The following is a 19,239-nucleotide window of genomic DNA, read 5'->3' on the forward strand; positions in this document are numbered from 1 at the left end:
ATGGTGTAACGAGGTGGTGATTAGATACCCCCCCCCCCCCCCCCCCGTTTCACCTCTAGAACCTTCTTCTAACACAGCTCAGGACACAAAGGTCACTGAGGGAAGAGATGAGATTTGCGATTGGAGGAAGAAACAATAGTGAGACTGTGCTGAGGGAAGCAAACAGGCCAAAAACTGGATTTTGGGCTTTATTAAGCAGGACGATACTCTCTCCTGCTGGGCTCTGGTACTTGCAGTTTTCTAAATTTCTTTCTTTTCTTCCTTCCTTCCTTTCTTCCTTCCTTTCTTTCTTCCTTCCTTTCCTTTCTTTTATTTTTTTGAGGGACCTCTGGGTCTTGACTTTCTTTGTCTTGGTATCAGAATCATTAGCACAGGCTAAGGGATGCTGTGAGGACAGGAGAGTTGCCCCTACTTCCTTGTTGAAACGCAGGAGCTGGTAGCCACATGTCTGCCTCCTCATGGAGGGGTAGCAGAGGACTAGCCCGTAGGAGGCTAAAAGCCATCCCCATGGGTGTCTGAGATAGTAGATCAGAAGCAGGCTTAGTTAGAGGGAAATTTTGTTATTTTTCATGCATCCATTAAATCCCTGCATGTGATTGGGAACCCATGAGGGAGGCAAGATTGGTTTCAGAGATAAAATCAAGGGAGAACATATATGAATGCCTCTGAGAAATAAAGCGTGAGGGTGTTCAAGTTATCACACGCAAGCAACACTGCACTTCGATTTTTGCTCAAGGCATCTAGGTGCTTTTTCTTTCTTCTTTGTTCCAAAGTATTTCCCCACCTACCAGCTTCCCAGAAACTTCTTTGTGAATCATTAACTGTCTTTTCCTCTACAAAGGGGGGCAGCTTGTTTAGATGGGTCCGCGTAAAAGGGCCTCTTAATTTTTAGTGTTACCTCTTCTCTGGTCCTCTCTGGGGATGCAGCTCAGCAGTGATTGGGTAGCATGCACAAGGCCTTGGGTGAATCTCTAACACTGAAAAAAGCAGACACGATGGCTTCTGCCTGTGATCCCAGCATTCAGGAAGTGGTGGCAGGTTGGTGAGAAGCTCAAGGCCATCCTTGGCTACACATCGAGCTTGAGGCAAACCTAGTATACACGAACTCTACTTAAACAATCACATGTGTAAGGGTTTTAACCCTAACTCTTCAAATGCACCTTGTATTGCTGCAAATCCATCCACATCTTGATGCCAAGGTACCCATCCTCAGTATATGAAGCCAGAGGGATGCTGCTGCTCTGATGTCTTCGTGGTGCCATATGCTGGAAACCTTGACTATTGCCGGTGCTTCACAAGATAAAAAGAGCAGCACAAAATGTCCCTACTATGCTCTCTACCCAAAGGAGAGCACAAGGCTTCAACTTAGGCCTCTAAGAACCAGGAAAACCCAGCACTAAATTAGCGGTGATGAAGAAATCTGGTTCCACAGAAGATACACATTAATCAAGACATGCAGTCCAGGGGGATTTTTTTTCCCCAAGAGGGAGATCAGTGTCTCAACAGGGATTCAAGAGGATGGAAGAACAGAGAGTATGAATGAGTGAGTGAGCAAGCAAAGGGGGAAAAAAACCAAGCCTTCCTCCTTCTATCGGCAAAGAGATACTAGACCAAGATCAGACTGGATGGTTGTTCACCCATCTGGAACCATTCTCCAGCACCTGCCATGTGTCCTGCACCAAGTTCTGTCCTCCTTCCCCAGGGTTTCACTGTCCCCAAGTCTGCTAGATAAAGCTACCTGGGAACATCGTCAGGCTCATCTTTGCCTGTCCAGGAACCGCATGTGCTGTGACTGGCTTACCTTAGGAGACATGGCCTGTTTGTCAGAAAACCACACAGGAGGGCCTATGACTCTCCTGTTGACCCAATGAAGGAGACATACGGATTGTGTCAAGCCCAAGCCTGCATCCTCTTCTCACGCGGCAGGCAACCTATCTAATATTTGTGTTTGTACTCAGATTTTCCAAGTGCCGAGTGGCATCTGTAGTGTACACTTTGAAGCCCACGCTGAGCTGGCGAAACACACACATAGTAACTGTGACAACTGTTTCCTGTTTCTGAAGTTTACAAGAACTTGCTCTGTATGAGGTATTATTGTCAGTGTAGTACGGTAATTGTCACTCCCTTGGTTTTGATTTTGCTCAGGCTCTAGAAACTGTAAAGAGCTCTTGATTTGGAAACATTCTCCTAGAACCTGCGTTAGATTTAGTTTTTCCGCTTGTTATCCAGTGTCATATCTGCAATGAAGTTTCGACCTGTGGGAAGTAAACACTACTATGCTACTCACCCAGGCTGGTAGCCTACAGCTTGGATTTGTTCTGAGCCCTTTGTCCCTGTAGGAGGGGACCTGTGGACCAAGGAGGTCTGATGCCCTCTGAGATAGCATGTGGCCATCTTATTAAAGCCAAAATTTCTGACAAGCCATGACTTCCTTGAGCTTTCAAAGCAGTCTGTACCCCACAAAGAGGAAACAAAACCGGGGTCCATGGCCACTGGGCTTCCATTCTGTGACTGTGGTAGTTTTTACTGGCTCTGGACCTGCAGCCTCCAGAACACAGCAGGGTCAGCGTTAAGACCATCTGCCCAAAGATATTAGTGATGAGCCGAGGCTGCGGATGCACGGAGGAAGGAGAAGCAGAGGTAAAAGGCAGATCTAGAAATCATGAGGTACATGCCTGGTGCTCACCCCTGCTACGGCCCCCAAGCTTTCCCAGGTACAGCTCTGGGCCCCAGTCACTCATTCTTGGATGAGTACTGGGTTGCATCCCTTAGAGTTGCAGAAAGAGATTAGGTCTAGAAGCAAAAAGGGAACCTCTAGTACATTTTGTTGTCTGCCTACCAGCAGGGCACAAGACACCAAAACTGCTGTCACCAAGAGGAAAAATAGACTCAGAGATCATGTTGATCTTTCCTTCTGCCAGCAAGTCCAGGACGAAACAGGGGGTTCCGAGTTCTGAGCTCCAATCCTTTTTCCATTGCCCTGCTCTACTTTCCGTTCACCTCCTCATCCAAGTCCTGTTCCCTTCCAGACATAAGAAAAACAGACCAAACCCAGATTCTGACTGTTCAGAAGTGCGGCATGTAGTTGGCCCCGTCGTCCTGCATGCTTGCGTTTATCCTGAATGCTTTGTGGAAGCCTCACCCTCTTGTCTTACAGTGAACTCCAGATGCAGCATAACCAAGAAAGGAAGACGACGGCTTTTCTTTTCTTTCCTTTCCTGTTGCATGTGTGTGTACATGTGTGTATGCATTTCATATGTGTGTGGGCCCACATATGTGTGGAAATGCATGCCCCTGTGTAATCAAGTGTGGAGGTCAGAGGTCAGTGTCTTTCTCTGTCACTCCCCATTTTATGTACTATTACAGAGTCTCTCACCAAACTGGCTAAGAGCCGGCTTGACCCTAGGGTCCCTGTCTCCTCCTTCTGAGTTCTGGGATTATAGGCAAGACTCTGTGCTCACTCGTCTTTTGTGTGGGTGATAGGGGATCCGAACTCTGATCCTCCCTCTTTCACAAAGCACTTTACTCCCCTCCGCAGCACAATACTTTACTGACTCACCCTAAATGAGATTGCTTACTTCCTCTTCTTCATCTTCTCTCTTGGGAAAGGTGTACATATCTCCTGATGATACACAATCCAAGGCCCTCAAGTCCTGCCTTTATGTACTATTTTATCAACATCGCCTGGATTAAGGCATTTAGCAGAGTCTGTGTGTGTTGAGGGCTGTACGGGGCTTAGTGATCAGCAGTACAAGTGCTCCTCATGCCACTCACATATCATGGAAGAAGCACCCTTAATACAGAAAGCTGCTGGTTTGATTTGCAGTGCCTCACGCCTACACTGCATTCACAGGCAAAGACCCCACAGCACATGCAGAATGCTACAATTCGAGGAAATACATGTGAGCCTCAGAAACCCCCTTCTCTCCCAACAGGAGATCCAGCGGTACTTTACAAACTCTCTAACTCTCTCAAGAAGTCAAGACTGGACTAGTAAACACCATCTGCCTGGAGATTTGTCCCCTGGGGTAGAGGAGTGAAGAAAGGCCATGAAAGGGACTAGAGCTTTTGGGATCTCATTTCAGGGCTGAGGGTTTTTGACAGCCTCACATAAGATAGTGACCTCCACGCCACTGTGTATGACTTTAGCATTCAAAGTCTTTAAGTGAAGCCTCTTTCTGGGCAAACAGGCACTACCTAAAAATAAACCCAAGGTCTTGAAACATTCTTCTTTGCCTTTAAGCTTTCTTTGGCTTGGGACTGGGCTGTCTATTTTCAGTTTTGCAGCCCTATGTGGTATGGATTTGACCTACCAGATGACAAATGGCCTAATGACACTGGGCCAGTCGTGAGGCCATGGTGAGCTGGGCAGGGGAGCTGGGGGTAGTCTCATTTAAAGATTCCTGGAACCAAGGGAGAAATTGACAGTGTGTAGACAGCCCTGGAGGACATAGTGCTATTTGGACCTAATCTGGCTAAGGACAGAACATTAAAAGCACGCTAAGAGAAGAATAAAAAAGGGACTTGAAATAGGACATGGTAAGACACGCTGGTGCTTCTCAGTGTTGCCCGGATAAAGCAAGTGCCCTAGGGGCTTGGTTCTCCTGGCCCTGGGTTATGTATTTGGCTTCCAGAGGCCTGATGATCTGTCTTCTTCTCATATTTCTCCATTCCTCCTCCCTGACTCTACCTCAAGTTCACCTTGCCTTGGGCCCTTTTGATCCCTTGGCATCTCTACCAGGCCCTTGAGTTCTCTTCCTGGGAGCCACACCTCTTGCCCTTTGTGACTCTATCCCTCCAGTTAATCTCTACCAGGGGCTGCCTGGAGCCTCTGGAGGCCTATGGGGTGAATCTCACATGCAATTCATCCCTCAATAAAATATCGTCCTCACACCCGTCAGGAGGTTTTAGCTGTCAACAGACTAACAGCAACCTAGACATAAGGACCCTGTTTATTACGAGAAGTCCAGGAGCAGAAGGTATCCATGTTGTTCCGGTCCATAAGACCCCCAGTTCTCTCTCTCTTCTTGTCCCACTTGCCAGTCATAGCTTTTCCTTCTGGTCATCCCAGGACTGGGTTTATATTATATTACAGCTATGGTAATAGGTTTCCTATTTTGATTAAGGAAAGGGGAAGAAGAAACAAAGTTCCTGCCAGCATTTGTAACTGTTGCGCTTTGGATGTGTCTCTCTAGAGTTCACAACTGGGAACGCTAATCCTCAAATTCATTTGCTTGCTGCAGTATTTGGAGGTGGTGGCTGTGGGGAAGTCATTCTAACTGATGAGGTCCTGAGACTGTAGAGAGCAGAAACAGACACGCTTGCTGTATCTTGATAACGCAATGCCCTCTGCCATGTTAGGATGCACGAGAAGTCTCTCCACAGGTTCTAGGTAGATGCTGGTACCACACACTCTTGGCCTTCTCAGACTCCAGAACCAGAAGCCAAATAAGCTTCATAAATGACCAGTTCTAAGTATTTTTTATGGCCATAGACAAAGGACTAACATAATATTTACAGAAGGAAAGCAAAACTTATGCAGAGGTCCTTTGGTGAGATTCTCCATATATCTGATTAGACAGATTGACCTCTGAGTCCCATCAGGAAATGTAGGAGTCTGGGAGGGTATAGGGCTTCCTGGTCTCCCTGGTTGGAAGTGGCAAGAGAGGAAGGGATTGGAGATATTGTGGTGTTAGTCAGCCCGTAGTTACCATGCCTGCCGCTGCTGAGGACAGAAAATCCCTTCAAGCGCACAGAGGTGTGCAGGGACTTTCTCAGCATAGATACATACAGACCAGTGGCACAAGCCATGGTTTTTGTACTGTAGGAATTGTCACTAGAGGAAGATGAGAGTTCAGGGCTCAATCCCCTCTCCCAGCCCCCAGAAGTGCTGTCCCTTCCATTCTGCCATTAGCACAACTTGTCAAGAAACATTTTCTTCTCCATGCACATCTGTGCCTCTGGATTATAAGATATTTGAGAGCAGGGATCTTGCCTCATGCTTTCTGTTGTTAGAGACTCAAATTAGCATCATGCCCTTTGCTGGAATCTGGGGCAGTGTTGTAAACAATGGGGAGCATGGCCTCGAACATCATGCTGTGGACAAAGAGGCGGCACTCATCCCATGAGACCATGGCGGGCATACTCAGGAGGCAGGATTTGGTTAATGCAAACAAGAGAAAGCAATGTGTTTGGGAAGGGTTTCCAGTGGAAAGAGCTTTAAATTTTCAAGCATAATTTTTCTTTCAAAGGGGATTGGCAGTGCTTCTAATTTTACTTTGCCATTTTTCTCTCCTGTGTGGAGTCATTTGTTCGTGCCTTCAGTCAAGCTGCCTGTGCCCCTTCTGTATGTTAGACCCTGAGACTCAGAAGTGACTAACAAGAGTTCCTGCTCTTACCCAGGGAGGGGAAGACAAGTCTTCCAGCCTTGCTTCATGTCAGAAGGATCGTCGTGGTGTCTTAGTGTCTCAGAACTCAGGAGTTCTGGGTTAATAATTAAGAGTGTTTCCAGCCTTTAGTGTGGATGGCTTGTTACAACTCTGCGATAAGGAAATCTGGGTTTAGCCAGGCATGGTGGTAATCGCAACTCCTGGGAGGCAGAGGCAGGAGGATTAGGAATTTAAGAACCTCTTTGGTTATATAGCAAGTTCAAGGTCAGCCTGAGCTACAAGAGACTCTGTATCAAAGCAAGAAATCAAAAGAAAAGAGAGGAGAGGGAGGGGGGGGGGGAAGGAGGAGAGGGAAGGAGAAGAGAGGAGAGGACAAGGGAAGGAGGGGAGGGAGAGGAGAAGAGAGGAGGGGAATAGAGGAGAGGAGAACATGGAGAGGGAGAGGAGGGGAGAGGAAGGGAAGGAGGGGGAAGGAGACTAGGGGAGGGTAGAAAAGGGAAAGCTGTGTTGGGGGCTGAAAGTGAGGTGGTGCGCGGCTCTGGGTTTGATCTCCATCAGCTGGAGGAAAAGCAAAGCTGACTTGGTAAGGGTTCAGTATCCAGACAAACACGGCTTTAGGGCCTGGCTGCAGCATTGATTCTGGGACCCTGGGGGAGGTTTCTGACCCCTGAGCATTGCTGAGCTCTTGTGTCCTCCCCAGCACTTCTCAGCTCCCACTGTGTCCTTCACTACATGGTCCATGGTAGTGGAAGTCAATCCATCTCCTCTTAAGTGATCACAGCGTTAGGCTCTCTCAGCAGAGATGAGGAAGTTGAGGAAGAAGGGGATGTCGCTCCTTACATAGCTGATGTATTCATCACCGAGTCTGTCCAGCTATGAGTCCAATACCTGGTCCATCCACAACTGGGATTAGCCTAATGATGACCTTCCTGTGGCCGGCTCTGTTTGGGATTTGGGGTCCTCACTGGTCCATCCTAAAGGCTTCATGGCTGTAACAAGACATGGTACCCTCAGAGGCCATACATAGCCTAGACTAGTGCACACACACAGAGACAGATCATTCTGAAGATTCCCCAACTGCCACTCATGGCCCACATGGTCTGAGGCCTCCGTCTCCATGTTCGCCAGGGCCTGGACTCCACTGCACACGCATGCCACTTCATGTGATCCCTGGTCTCTGCTTTAACTTGGAAGAGTTGTTTGTTGCTTTCCCAGTGATTCCATTCCTGCTCTGGCCTGGCTAATCCAATGAACTTCTGTGCTACCTGGTGGCCTGACCATCTCCACGTAGGACTGAATCCCATGCACGCTTGTCCTCCTCTGTCCCATCCTGCATGCTAGGACACCAGAGAGTTTCCTTCCATCTTCTAGTGTTCTTCCATCATAGCTAAGAACCCTTTGCATCATACCTCCGTTACAGGGCTCACTGTATGCTTCCATCTCCTGGTGGGAGTCAGGCTATCCACCTACGAGTTAATAGAGGCAAGAGCATCTGACTTCATGATTATTTTCAGAACAAGTGAGGAGGCCTTTGTAGAGCCCAGGGCTCTATTCACAGGGGCTGTTCCATTTCCTCTTTGCCTTATCTGCTTTTTTTTTTACCCATAACAAGGGAAACAAATGTCAGTGTCTTCTGGGTACTAGGCAACCTGCCAGGCAGCTGACAGGATGGTGCTGACGTGCATGTGGCTGGCCTTAGAGGAAGAGACAGTGGGTCAGAGTGGCTAAAGTGGTTACCTGGGGTCTTGTGTGGCATAGTGGATTAAGTTAGAGCTAATGCAGGCTGCTGGGCATCCTGTCACAGAAGACTGTGACGGGAGCTTCCTCCTTCAGCCATAAACACTCTCTTTTTGTTTTGTTTTGTTTCCATACAGGTTTCTCTCTGTAATAGCCCCTGTTCATCCTGGAACTCAGGTTGTAGACCAGACTGGTCAGCCTCAAAATCACAGAGATCCACCTGCCTCTGCCTCCCAAGTGCTGGGATTAAAGGCGTGTGCCCAGCCAACCATAAGCACTCTTTGTTTTCATCCAAAGGAGAACAACTTTATTACAGCTCTCCCTCTGTAGCCCAGAGTTTTCAATACCCCATCCATGCAATAACAGATGCAGCGAGCAGTGGATTTTCATTCACTGGGCTTCTTTCCTAATGACAGCTAAGAAAGGTCTGACCCACCGAGAGGGTGAGAGCCTGTGGTTTTCCTCTCTGAGAGCTGGCCTCTGAATGAGACAGGCCCCATCTTTCTCTCAGAACTGATAACTCCACGCCTTAGAAGAAACGGGGAGTGGACCATTAAGGCTCAACCCTCAGAAGAATCTCACAGATTTCCACCTCCTTCCTAGCAGGGATTACAGGTCTTCACCGCCAGGCTCAGTACAGATTGCCTAGTTCTCTGTCAGTGTGGTCATCAGCCATGAGTGGCGAAGAATCAATGGTGCACCTCCCAGGATTTCACATCAGAGGTGTGGCCATCATACAGTTTGCAGCCTGGAATTAACTTATGGAGTCCCACGATTTTCTGTGCTCACTAAGGTTCCTCAGGTACTCAGAGCATCTGGGTTCAGTAGCTGTCCATTATGTGTTCGTCAGATGAGGAATTTATATAAAGGCTTGCCACCTGTGGGGCAGAAGCCACCTAAGTTACAGGTGGCTGTGAGCCACCTGATATGGCTGCTGGGAACTGAACCCGACTCCTCCACAAGAGCCGCAGTGCTCTTATCTGGTTCCCATCTCTCCAGCACCAAGATTAATTTTTATTTATGTATGTGTATTTCTCTCTCTCTTTCACCGTGTGTGTGTGTGTGTGTGTGTGTGTGTGTGTGTGTGTGTGTGTGTGTACGTACCCTGTAGTAATTAGGGCGGCGGGGCTGCATCCCCAGCACCCCGGCAGCCTGGCTAGCTTATGCTCCGGAATAACAACACACAAACTGTATTCATTTAAACACTGCTTGGCCCTTTAGCTCTAGCCCTTACTGGCTAATTCTGATATCCCGATCAACCCATCTCTAATAAACTGTGAGCACCGGTCTTACCGGGAAAGGTTCAGCATGTCTAACCTGGCGGCTTGCTTCATCGTGTGCGTCTGCCCAGGAGCCAGGAGCATGGCGTCTCTCTGAGGCGTCCGCTCCCGAGAGGAGAGCTGTGGAGTCTGAGCTCACTTCCTCTTCCTCCCAGCGTTCTGTTCTGTTTACTCCTCCCACCTATCTCTAACCAATGAGAGCCAAGCAGTTTCTTTTTATTTAACCAATGACCTTCCTCCATCAGTACCCTATGTGTGTGAGACCCTGCAGAGGTCAGAACAGCCATTAATTACCCGGAGCTGGAGTTACACTTGGTGTGAACCACCTGATGTGGGTCCTGGGAACTGAACTTGGGTCCCCTGGAAGTGCTCTAAACCCCTGAACTGTCCCCATCCCCAGAAGGGTTTTATTTCAAAACCAGCTAGGGAAGGAATGAGCACACAGCCTTAGGACTAGCTACCATAAACATCAAGGGTGCTGCAGCACAGGTGGGAATCAGAGCCAGCTGAACTGGGACGTCCTTGCCCCCTTCTCTCAGGCATCAGCTTGTTTATGCAGTCCTGGGGCTTGAACCCCTACCCTCACCACCCTGAATCCCAGACTCTCTCTTTTACCTTTTGTTTTGAACAGGATGAAGTTGCCCAGGCCTGAACCTCACTACGTAGCCTACACTGGTGTTGAACTTATGAACTTTCTGTCTCAGTCTCTTTCGTAACTTGGATTGCAGGCTTGTTCCACAAGGTCTGCTCCAGATATGCATTTCCTTTTAGAGTAAGCCTGTTGTAAAAGGAGCGAGCAGCTGGCCGCTTCCCTCTACCCAGCTCCCAGCTGCCTGGCTAGCTTATACCCCTAAATAACAACACACAAATTGTATCCATTTAAACACTGCCTGACTCATTAGTCCTAGCCTCTTATTAGTTAACTCTCACATCTTGATTCAGCCCATTTCTAATAATTTGTATGTCACCATGAGCTCGTGGCTTACCGGGAAAGATTCAGCATGTCTGACCTGGCAGCGTCATGGCAGGTGGCTCTCTCTGTCTCTGCCTCCTTTCTTCCAGCATTCTGTTTTGTCTACTCCACCTATCTAAGCTGCTGTCCTATCAAAAGGCCAAGGCAGTCTCTTTATTTAACCAATGAAAGCAACACATAGAAAGAAGACCCTCCTACACCATTAAGCCTATTGCTCTGTTGATGTAGTAGTCATCCAGGCAGGAGTAAGGATAGACGATCTAAATGGAGTCCTTTGGAAGAAATTGCATGATGTTGGGCAACTAATTCATTTATTTGTTTTTTGTTTTTTAAGACAGGGTTTCTCTGTAGTTTTGGGAGAACTGTCCTGGAATTAGCTCTTGTAGACCAGGCTGGCCTTGAACTCACAGAAATCTGCTTGCCTCAGCCTCCCTAGTGCTGGGATTAAGGGCGTGCGCCACCACTGCCCGTTGGGCAATTAATTATTTACACAGCAGCTACTTCTAGAATGTCCATGATACTAATGAGTCTATGATGATAGCAAGACCTTAAAATAAAGGACTGTTGTGGGTGGGGGGAGACATAGGAGGAACATGGACGTGGCACACGATGGGGGATATGTACGGGGAACATGGGTGGAGGACATGGAGGGTGGATGAGCGGGGAGACATGAATGAGAAGGGGCATGAGTCGGAGAGATCTGTGTGGGAAGGGACATGGGTGGGTAGGCACATGGGTCATGGGAGTTCAGGCAGAACAGAGGCCCAAGAGGAAGGTGTGGTATTTTCACAGGGAGGTCTCTAAAGTTCTCCTTTTTGGCCAGAAGCTGCCAAACTTTCTGTGCTTAATAACTTGGTAGTTTTGGCCATATATCTTTACAAAAAATCTGAGCCAAAGAGCAGATGAAAAGAATACTCTCCATACGTAGGTTCTCAGGCCCAGGGAGGAAACCATCCCAGTGGGTTGAGGGACAAAGGTTGCCCATGGCTAGTTCATAGGCACAGCACTTCATCTGTTACGAAAATTCGCACACCTTTATGAAGTGTGCGCTCCTCACTTCCTCCAGACTACTTTTGCTATTTTCAATGTTCTATCTTAATATGATGATTTTTTAAAAAAGTATTTAGAAAAAGAGTAAATATCCTTAAGAATATCCTACCAGTGTGTACCATCACGACTGGCAGAAGCAGGAAGAACTCTCTTTTTCGAAACACCGGTATTCGAATGAACGATGTTTATGGTTAGAGCCTCTTGGCCTGCCTTTCTCCCTCTCTGAGATAGACAGGCATGTGGCCCAGGCTGGCCTCAAACTCTTCCTGATTCTCCTGACTCCCCCTATCGAATTCAGGGATTGCAGGTGGAAACCTGACAAAAGTCTCCTTCACAGTAAGGCTGCCCCTAAGCTCAAAGCTAAACCCTTGCAGAGTTAGGGGTTTCGCAGGTGACCTTGAGCCACAGTAGCCCCCTTTGGTACATTTTTAATTCCCTTATTCTTTCTTTCAGCAAACAGTCACAGAATGTCTATTGTGTGCTTTCTACTCGGTGTGCCTTGATCACACATGGAATGGGCGCTCTCTAAAGACACGTCCTTGCCTGGACCACTTCTTAGTATGTTGGAGGCACTCAATGACTATTGGTTAGATCAGTAAATAGTCTTAATCCTTATGAAGCTCAATAATAAATTTCTTCTTATGCAGTTTGTACTTTCATGTCAATGAGATCCAAGTTCACTGGACACAGGAGAAGCTTAAAAGAAAACAAGGGAGAAATCACTGCTAGGCAGAGAGCACCCCGGGGGCCTGGGGAAAAGGTGTGGTGAGCTTTGTCCCTCTTCCCGCTGGCAGTAGGTGCAGGAATTAACCGATAAGCCTCTGGATTGGAACTTCCTGTGGCAATGAGCATTTCAGGTTCACCTTATTTGCAGGCTGGGAGAGTGACTGCTCTCTCTGTCTTCTGCCCATTGAAGTAGGGCTCTACAAAGCAAGAGTCCCCAGGGGCGAAGATGGAGGGGCTCCCCAAGAATTACCTTTGCTCCTCTTAGCTGACCGAAATGGTCAAAAGGCTAAAAGTTTCAAGAGACAAGAACATGGCCAAGAGTTTTCTTTCTCCTTAAGTAATAGCTAGAATCACACATTATTCAGACAGTGCTGGGCTGGGCTCAGTGTTTAGACTGTAGGAGTTTTCCCTTCCCCTCCCCACTGCCCCTCTCTAGCCCCCTCCTTCTTTCTTTCCCCTTCCCTTTCTCCAAACAACTTACATAATCATCTCCTACTTCTGGAGAAGGTGGTTTCTTGCCCCAAAGCCTGAATGAAAAGTTCAGAATTTTCAATCTGGTCTGGGTCAGACATGATTGGCAGTGCAGGTGGCCAATTGAATCTCCTTTGCTCCACTGGAGGCAGGCTTCAGGGACAGGCCTCGCTCTACTCTTTTCCAGCTTTATTTTCTGAAGTTCTGGGGAAAGGGATGGATTCTACACTTCAGAATCCTTTAGAGGAACAGGCTTTTCTCACCGCCTTTGCAAGCATGCATGTACTTTTGGAACGGGAATCTCATTGTGTTGCCCAGGTTGGTCTTGAACTTCTGAGATCAAGTGAGCCTCCTGCCTTGGCCCCACGAGTACTAACATAACAGGCATGGACTACCACCATATCCGACTCGCTCTTTCTCTCTGCCTTTCAGTAACAGTATTAATCGGGAAGCTGCACTATTTGGGGGACAAAAGTTGCCCATAGCTGCTTTGTGAGCAGTGTTGGTATCATTTGTAATGGTGACGTGAAAGTCATCGCTCAAGAGAGATGCCCACAGGTCTTGCTGTGATTTGTTCCAAACTAGTTTAGCGTTCCCTTTATTTCCATCTTTCTTCCTCAGGGAGAGGGGGAAATCACTAAACTCATGATGATTGCCAGGAGGCTTTTTGCTTCTCATGGTGAGACTGGGCACGAGTCCCCCTGGATTAGAGTGGTTTAAATTTGCAGTTTCCTGGGAAGTGTCTACTAGCCAGAGGGAGTTTGGGGATTAATGTTCTGATTTCAGTCATTTTTGCTATGGGCCTTGTCATTTGTGAAGGTTGTCAAGGATTAGCACCCCTGGGGCTGCAGATAAATCCTATGTGGCCTTTCTCAGGAACATCCTATTAATACCACTTTCCCTTTTTCCAGCTGCAAATCCAGGAAACCACCGGGGAGAGAAGTGATCTCGAGCAGATGCCAGCTTTCTCCCTGCCTGCTGGGGAGGAACCTTCATTCACCGGGACCACAACAAATGTTGTCTCCAGCTTGAGTGAGATCAACCAGGAGAATGCATCATTGGCCCAACACCTGGACCTGGAAGTCGTTCCTCAGGGGCTCCAACAGGAAGCCAGACAAAGCAGAGAAGGCCACAGGCCTGGTGCTCTCTGGGCAGAACGAGCACATGAATGGAGTACCCTAGAAGGCAACGATGAGGCAGTGCCCCAGGTTCCCTCCTCATGGCATCTTCCTCTCCCTCCAGGTGACAGTGCCCACTGCCAGGAGCCAGAGGCTCATTTCTCTCAGTCCTCTGCTCCCTCCCTCACCTTGGAAAACGTGGGCAGTGGGGCAAGGGGCAGAGAAGCTGCATGTGTGACCAGGTGTTTTGAAGCCGGTGACCAAGAAACATGTTATGATACCATGGATCTTCCCGTTGGAGCACCAGCGGATAAATATTTGCCTGAAGACATTTGCCCTGGGGACTTGGAACGGACAGAAGGGCAAAGCAAAGAATGTGATTTATGTTCTACTGACAAGGCACTGGCTGTTCTTCAGACGCAAGGTTCTGAGTCTCCCCAGTCTATGTATGAGAACAGCAAGAATGGAAAGCCAGCCGAGTCCCCACTCTCTAACAGTGCCTTCACCTGGGACACACGGCCAGCCGAGTCCCCACTCTCTAACAGTGCCTTCACCTGGGACACACGGCCAGCCGAGTCCCCACTCTCTAACAGTGCCTTCACCTGGGACACACGGCCAGCCGAGTCCCCACTCTCTAACAGTGCCTTCACCTGGGACACACGGCCAGCCGAGTCCCCACTCTCTAACAGTGCCTTCACCTGGGACACACGGCCAGCCGAGTCCCCACTCTCTAACAGTGCCTTCACCTGGGACACACGGCAGGAGGCCAGCGCAGCCGAGTCCCCACTCTCTAACAGTGCCTTCACCTGGGACACACGGCCAGCCGAGTCCCCACTCTCTAACAGTGCCTTCACCTGGGACACACGGCCAGCCGAGTCCCCACTCTCTAACAGTGCCTTCACCTGGGACACACGGCCAGCCGAGTCCCCACTCTCTAACAGTGCCTTCACCTGGGACACACGGCCAGCCGAGTCCCCACTCTCTAACAGTGCCTTCACCTGGGACACACGGCCAGCCGAGTCCCCACTCTCTAACAGTGCCTTCACCTGGGACACACAGCAGGAGGCCAGCGGAGATGCTGTGGGGGAAACACCATCTGACCTGGGGACTTCTCCCTCCATCTTCTCTTCCACAGAACTCTACGACTTCGGGGGGCTTGGTGAGACACAGCCCCTTGGTGAGAACGGCTCCTTTGCGGATGTTAGCGAAGGAGGCTGTAAAAGCGCCAATCTCGGTGTTCCAGGTGCCATAGACACGCTTCCTGATTACAGTTCAGTCGGGGGATGCCCAAGAGAGCCATCAGCAGAATCAGCTGCTAGTGTTGATTGCCATCAGGTGACCAGGGAGACCGAGGAGGACACATTAGCTGATGCCACCAGCATCCACACCATCAGTTGTCACACCGTTTCAGCTCTTGAGGACAGCAACCTTGTTGATGGTGATGACCAGGCCTCATGTGAGGCACGAGAGGCAAATAATTTTGAATCTCTTTCCAACATACAGCCAGGCCGTTCTTTAAGCAGCTCTACTAGTGAGATGACCAGGGAGATGTTTATCGTAGCACCCAGTATTCCAGGAGCTTGTGGCCACTTCTTACTGCCGGAGAGGCAGGATCTGTGGAGTGCTCCCTTTCAAACTGATAACCAGCCTGGGTATAAGAGCCAGCTAGTGGAGGGAGACCATGGCGGAAGCCTTGAAGAGGACTTTCAGGAAAAGGGAAGTGAAAGAAAACAGTGCACATCCTACCAGCGTTCTCTTTCTGCAAATGATTTCCAAGAAAATCTGCCCCCGATACCTGGCACGCAACAGGAGGTCAAAGCGGAACCCTTCGAGCACCCCCTAGCAGATTCCGGGGAAGAAATTGGGCAGAGCACTGACCCGAGGACCAGTGTCTCAGTGGCAGCTGAGAACACTATGGAAGATGATAAGCAACTTCCATCACATGAACTAAGCAATGCTCCATCTCTCCCTGACATCCTCCTTGAAGAAAAAGAAGATGTAGGACTAGGAAGTTGGGCTGCGGTCAGCAAAGTGAAGATCATAACGCTGGAAGCTCCTGATTTTGAAACCTGGCAACCAGAACAAGCCTTGCATTATGGGTCCAAGGAGGCAGAAGTTGGTCTCACTGCCCCTAATAGGGGCTGGGCTCTGTCTGACATCCTAAGAGCAGGTGCTAACAGGGATGCCTGGGCAGGCGAGGCACCAGCCAGATGCGCGTATTACAGCAGTCTGTCTTCCCAGTGTCTGGACCAACCCAGACTCCTGGAGTCGTCCGTAGACCCTGTTGAGGAAGCGGGGTTGGAAGTCACATTCTCTCCACTAGAGGCTTCCAAAAGTGGGGAGACAGAAAGTGTTGAAACCAGGAATGAAGACCAGGAAGGAAATGAGAGGAAGATACGCGGCCCTGCCTTCTTTCGACAGTTTGTGAACGTTCCTAGCATCCTGGAGTCCTCTGTGGATCCCATTGATGGTAGACGTGGGATGGAGTGTGTCTGGTCTGAGAAGCCAGAGCCCTCCGACTCCAACACAGAAGGGAATGAATCCACCGACAGATACACATGTCAGAGGGCAGACATCCAACCCGCCACCCTGCAGGTTCCCCATCCCCAGAACAGTGGGGAAATCATTCCAAATGAAAGCACAATCAACCAAAATCACATAGACAGAGAGAAGGCAGATGCCAAACAAAGTCAGGCTGACAAGGCAAAAGCAGAGGCCCAGGCTGCCCTTTGTCAAGCCCAATGTCCTGGTGAAGAAAGACAAAGAATTCCAAGCGTATGCAACATGAGCCAAGATGGCAGTGACCGAGGCCTAGGAGAGGCTGGGCAGGTGACAAAGGACAAGGCCGAATTAATTTCCCCCATGCCATCTCTTTCTAGTTGTCTCAGAGGAGCGACTCCTGCATCTGTTGAGGTTGAGACCAATGACACCACAAGCCACATTCACGGTGAGTCTGTGCCCAGAAACCACCAAGATGTACTTCCTACGTGGAAGGAAAAAGGAGCCATGGAGAGTGAGTGTGGGAAACCTGTGGCCTCTTCAAGTGATCTCACACACACACCATGTACTTCATCTCTCAAAGGAAACGTCACACGCTTGTCAATAAGCCATGGCGTTGAGGAACTGAAATCGGAGGAGATTCAGATTGTGGAAACCAAACCTCTAACCTCATCCCACTCCCCAGCAAAGACCTTGGCTTTCGTTTCAGGAGACTGTGAGTCAGAGAAAGCCCCTGAAGGCTTATTACTTAAGGACCTGTGTCAAAAGGGCTCCGCCCAGGCTAGCAGGAAAAAGTCCAGAGAGGAACAGCAGAAGCATGTGGTGGCCCACACCAGCAAGGCACCTGGGGCCCGATCAGCAACGGCTGGGCCAGAGGAGGACAAGAAAAAGCAAGAGGCCTCAGGGAGTGGACATTTGGCTGCAGGGGTAAAGAAGAAAATTCTCTCCAGGGTGGCAGCCCTGAGACTCAGATTGGAGGAGAGGGAAAATATGAGAAAGAACTCCATTCTGAAGAAAACGCCCAAGTTTGAAAAGTCCCTGTCCCACACTGATGAGAAAAAAGACTCCCAAAAGGCCCCTTGCAAAGCGGAAGGCAAAGGTGAGGCCTTGCTGCTTTTAGCATTGTTGAAGGGCTAGGCGTGAGCCTCCTGTGTCCCTGTCAGTTTAGGTGAGCGTCCGGTGGGTGGGTGGGTGTGGATGTCACGGCTGTGACCAAGGGTCCCAAGGTTCTCAAACTTGAGCAGGCAGGCATCATTTCTCTGGCAAGCTTGTTCAAACGCAGGATTCTGAGCACCAATACAGTTCCTGATGTTGGGCGGGGGCGTCCTTAAAAACCTGCACTTGTACCCAGTCCCCAGGTGACTTGAGAGGAGATGCACACCAGAGAACCCCTCATCAAGGCTGCCTGCTGGTGCGTTTGATGGAGGGGGATGTGGCGAAGATGCTTTGTGGTTTAATTATCTCTTTAAGAAATCTCCTTTAAAAGATGAGCATTGACACTGGTGTAGCAAATCTGTAAGACTAAAACGACCACATGCTGAGCAGGGGACACAAAGAAACATTTCAACCCAATTTGAGATTCTCTTTTTTAATTGTTAAGTGTAACTCAAGGGAACCTTGGTTTTTCTTCCAAATTTAAGTATAAAATTTCTTCCCAACTTCCTGTCTCCAGTACCCGAATCTACGCAGGTTTCAGTCCCTTTGAGCCTCAAAGACTTTGGCATCATCCCTCCCATTCGGCCTAAGGGACTGTTCAGCCATGCCCATTCCACACCCCTAAAGAAGCAGAAGTCTGAAGAGTCAATACACAGATGAAGATCAATGACCTGGGAAATGATTTACTATTATGGGATGGTTGCTTCATAAACTCTGCCCTTGACAAGACCTTCTTTTTATAATTAGTTCTAATTACTGTGTACGAGCTTCTGTCAGTGAGGAATTTACTTCATGAGCCAGGTAGTGAGGGCACACATCTTTAATCCCAGTATTCAACAGACAGAGGCAGGCAGATCTCTGTGAGTTCAAAACTAACCTGACCTACAGAGCAAATTCCAGGAAGGCTCCAAAGCTACAGGAAAACTGTTGGCTGGGCAGTATCACACATCCCTTTAATCCTAGCACTTGGGAGACAGAGGCAGGTGAATCTCTGTGAGTTGGAGGCCAGCCTGGTCTACAAGGGCTAATTCCAGGACAGCTAGGGCTGTTACACAGAGAAACTTTGTCTTGAAAAACCAGGAAAAAAAAAAACCTACTTCGGCAGTGAGCACTCCAAAGGTCTTGGTTTTGCTTTCTAGCTTTTCCTGGTTTTGGCCTGCTGTTTAATGTGCCCACTAGGAAAATACAACAGAGAGGTCTTCAGTTCTGGTGCAGGGGGCTGGCTTTGTGAGACCTGGGTCCTCATCTCCAGTCTATGTGGGTCACATGAAGCTGGGTACTGCCTTGACTGTGTGGACCCAGCAGCCTGGTGCTCTCCTTCCGAGCAACCCTGATTTAATGCCCTCCCCCTGTGACACGGTGGGATATGCGGCGGGTAAATGCATTCAGGTGATCCTGAGAGAAATAAAATGGACCCTGGGTGCCAAGGGGCATCCAAAGCTTAGAGCAGTGGAAGCTTCCTGTATAACAGGAGAGTCTTTTCAAATTACATTTACATGTGTGTGTGTGTGCGTGCATACTTTCATGAGTGCATGTGTGTGCGTGCGTGCACGTGTGTGCATGTGTGTAAAGACAGCTTCCAGAAGTCAGTTCTTGCCTTCCACGGAGCCGGGGGCGGGGGGGGGGGGCGCTCAGGGATTGAATTCGGGTGTCAGGCTTGGCAACAAGAGGCTTTACTCCATCAAGCTGGCTCTGTAGCCGAGGATTTTTTTTTTTATTGTCTTCCCTCAACCAGGCTGGTCAGAAGGTAAACTTAGTGCACCTTTGCTCAGAGGTGGCGTTTCTACTTGTCTGCCACACGAACATGGTCTTGGCTGACTGTGTCGTTCAGCTCTGCCCCT

At 49.0% G+C, this 19,239-nt stretch overlaps 1 protein-coding gene across 1 annotated transcript in view; it reads left to right on the plus strand.

Annotated features, from left to right (window-relative positions):
• Window positions 1-14,014: 14,014 nt before the first annotated feature.
• LOC121440587 (alpha-protein kinase 2-like) overlaps window positions 14,015-19,239 on the plus strand; it is a 37,419-nt gene continuing 32,194 nt past the window's right edge. Inside the window, exon 1 of the mRNA XM_041641346.1 lies at window positions 14,015-17,342. Within this exon, the coding sequence (XP_041497280.1) occupies window positions 14,027-17,342 (3,316 nt within the window). The 5' untranslated portion in view covers window positions 14,015-14,026. The remainder of the gene's footprint in view (window positions 17,343-19,239) is intronic.

The sequence above is a fragment of the Microtus oregoni genome, unplaced genomic scaffold (assembly GCF_018167655.1).
Source record: "Microtus oregoni isolate MIOR12 unplaced genomic scaffold, Mior012 000069F_ref0000032, whole genome shotgun sequence".
Lineage (NCBI taxonomy): Eukaryota > Metazoa > Chordata > Mammalia > Rodentia > Cricetidae > Microtus > Microtus oregoni.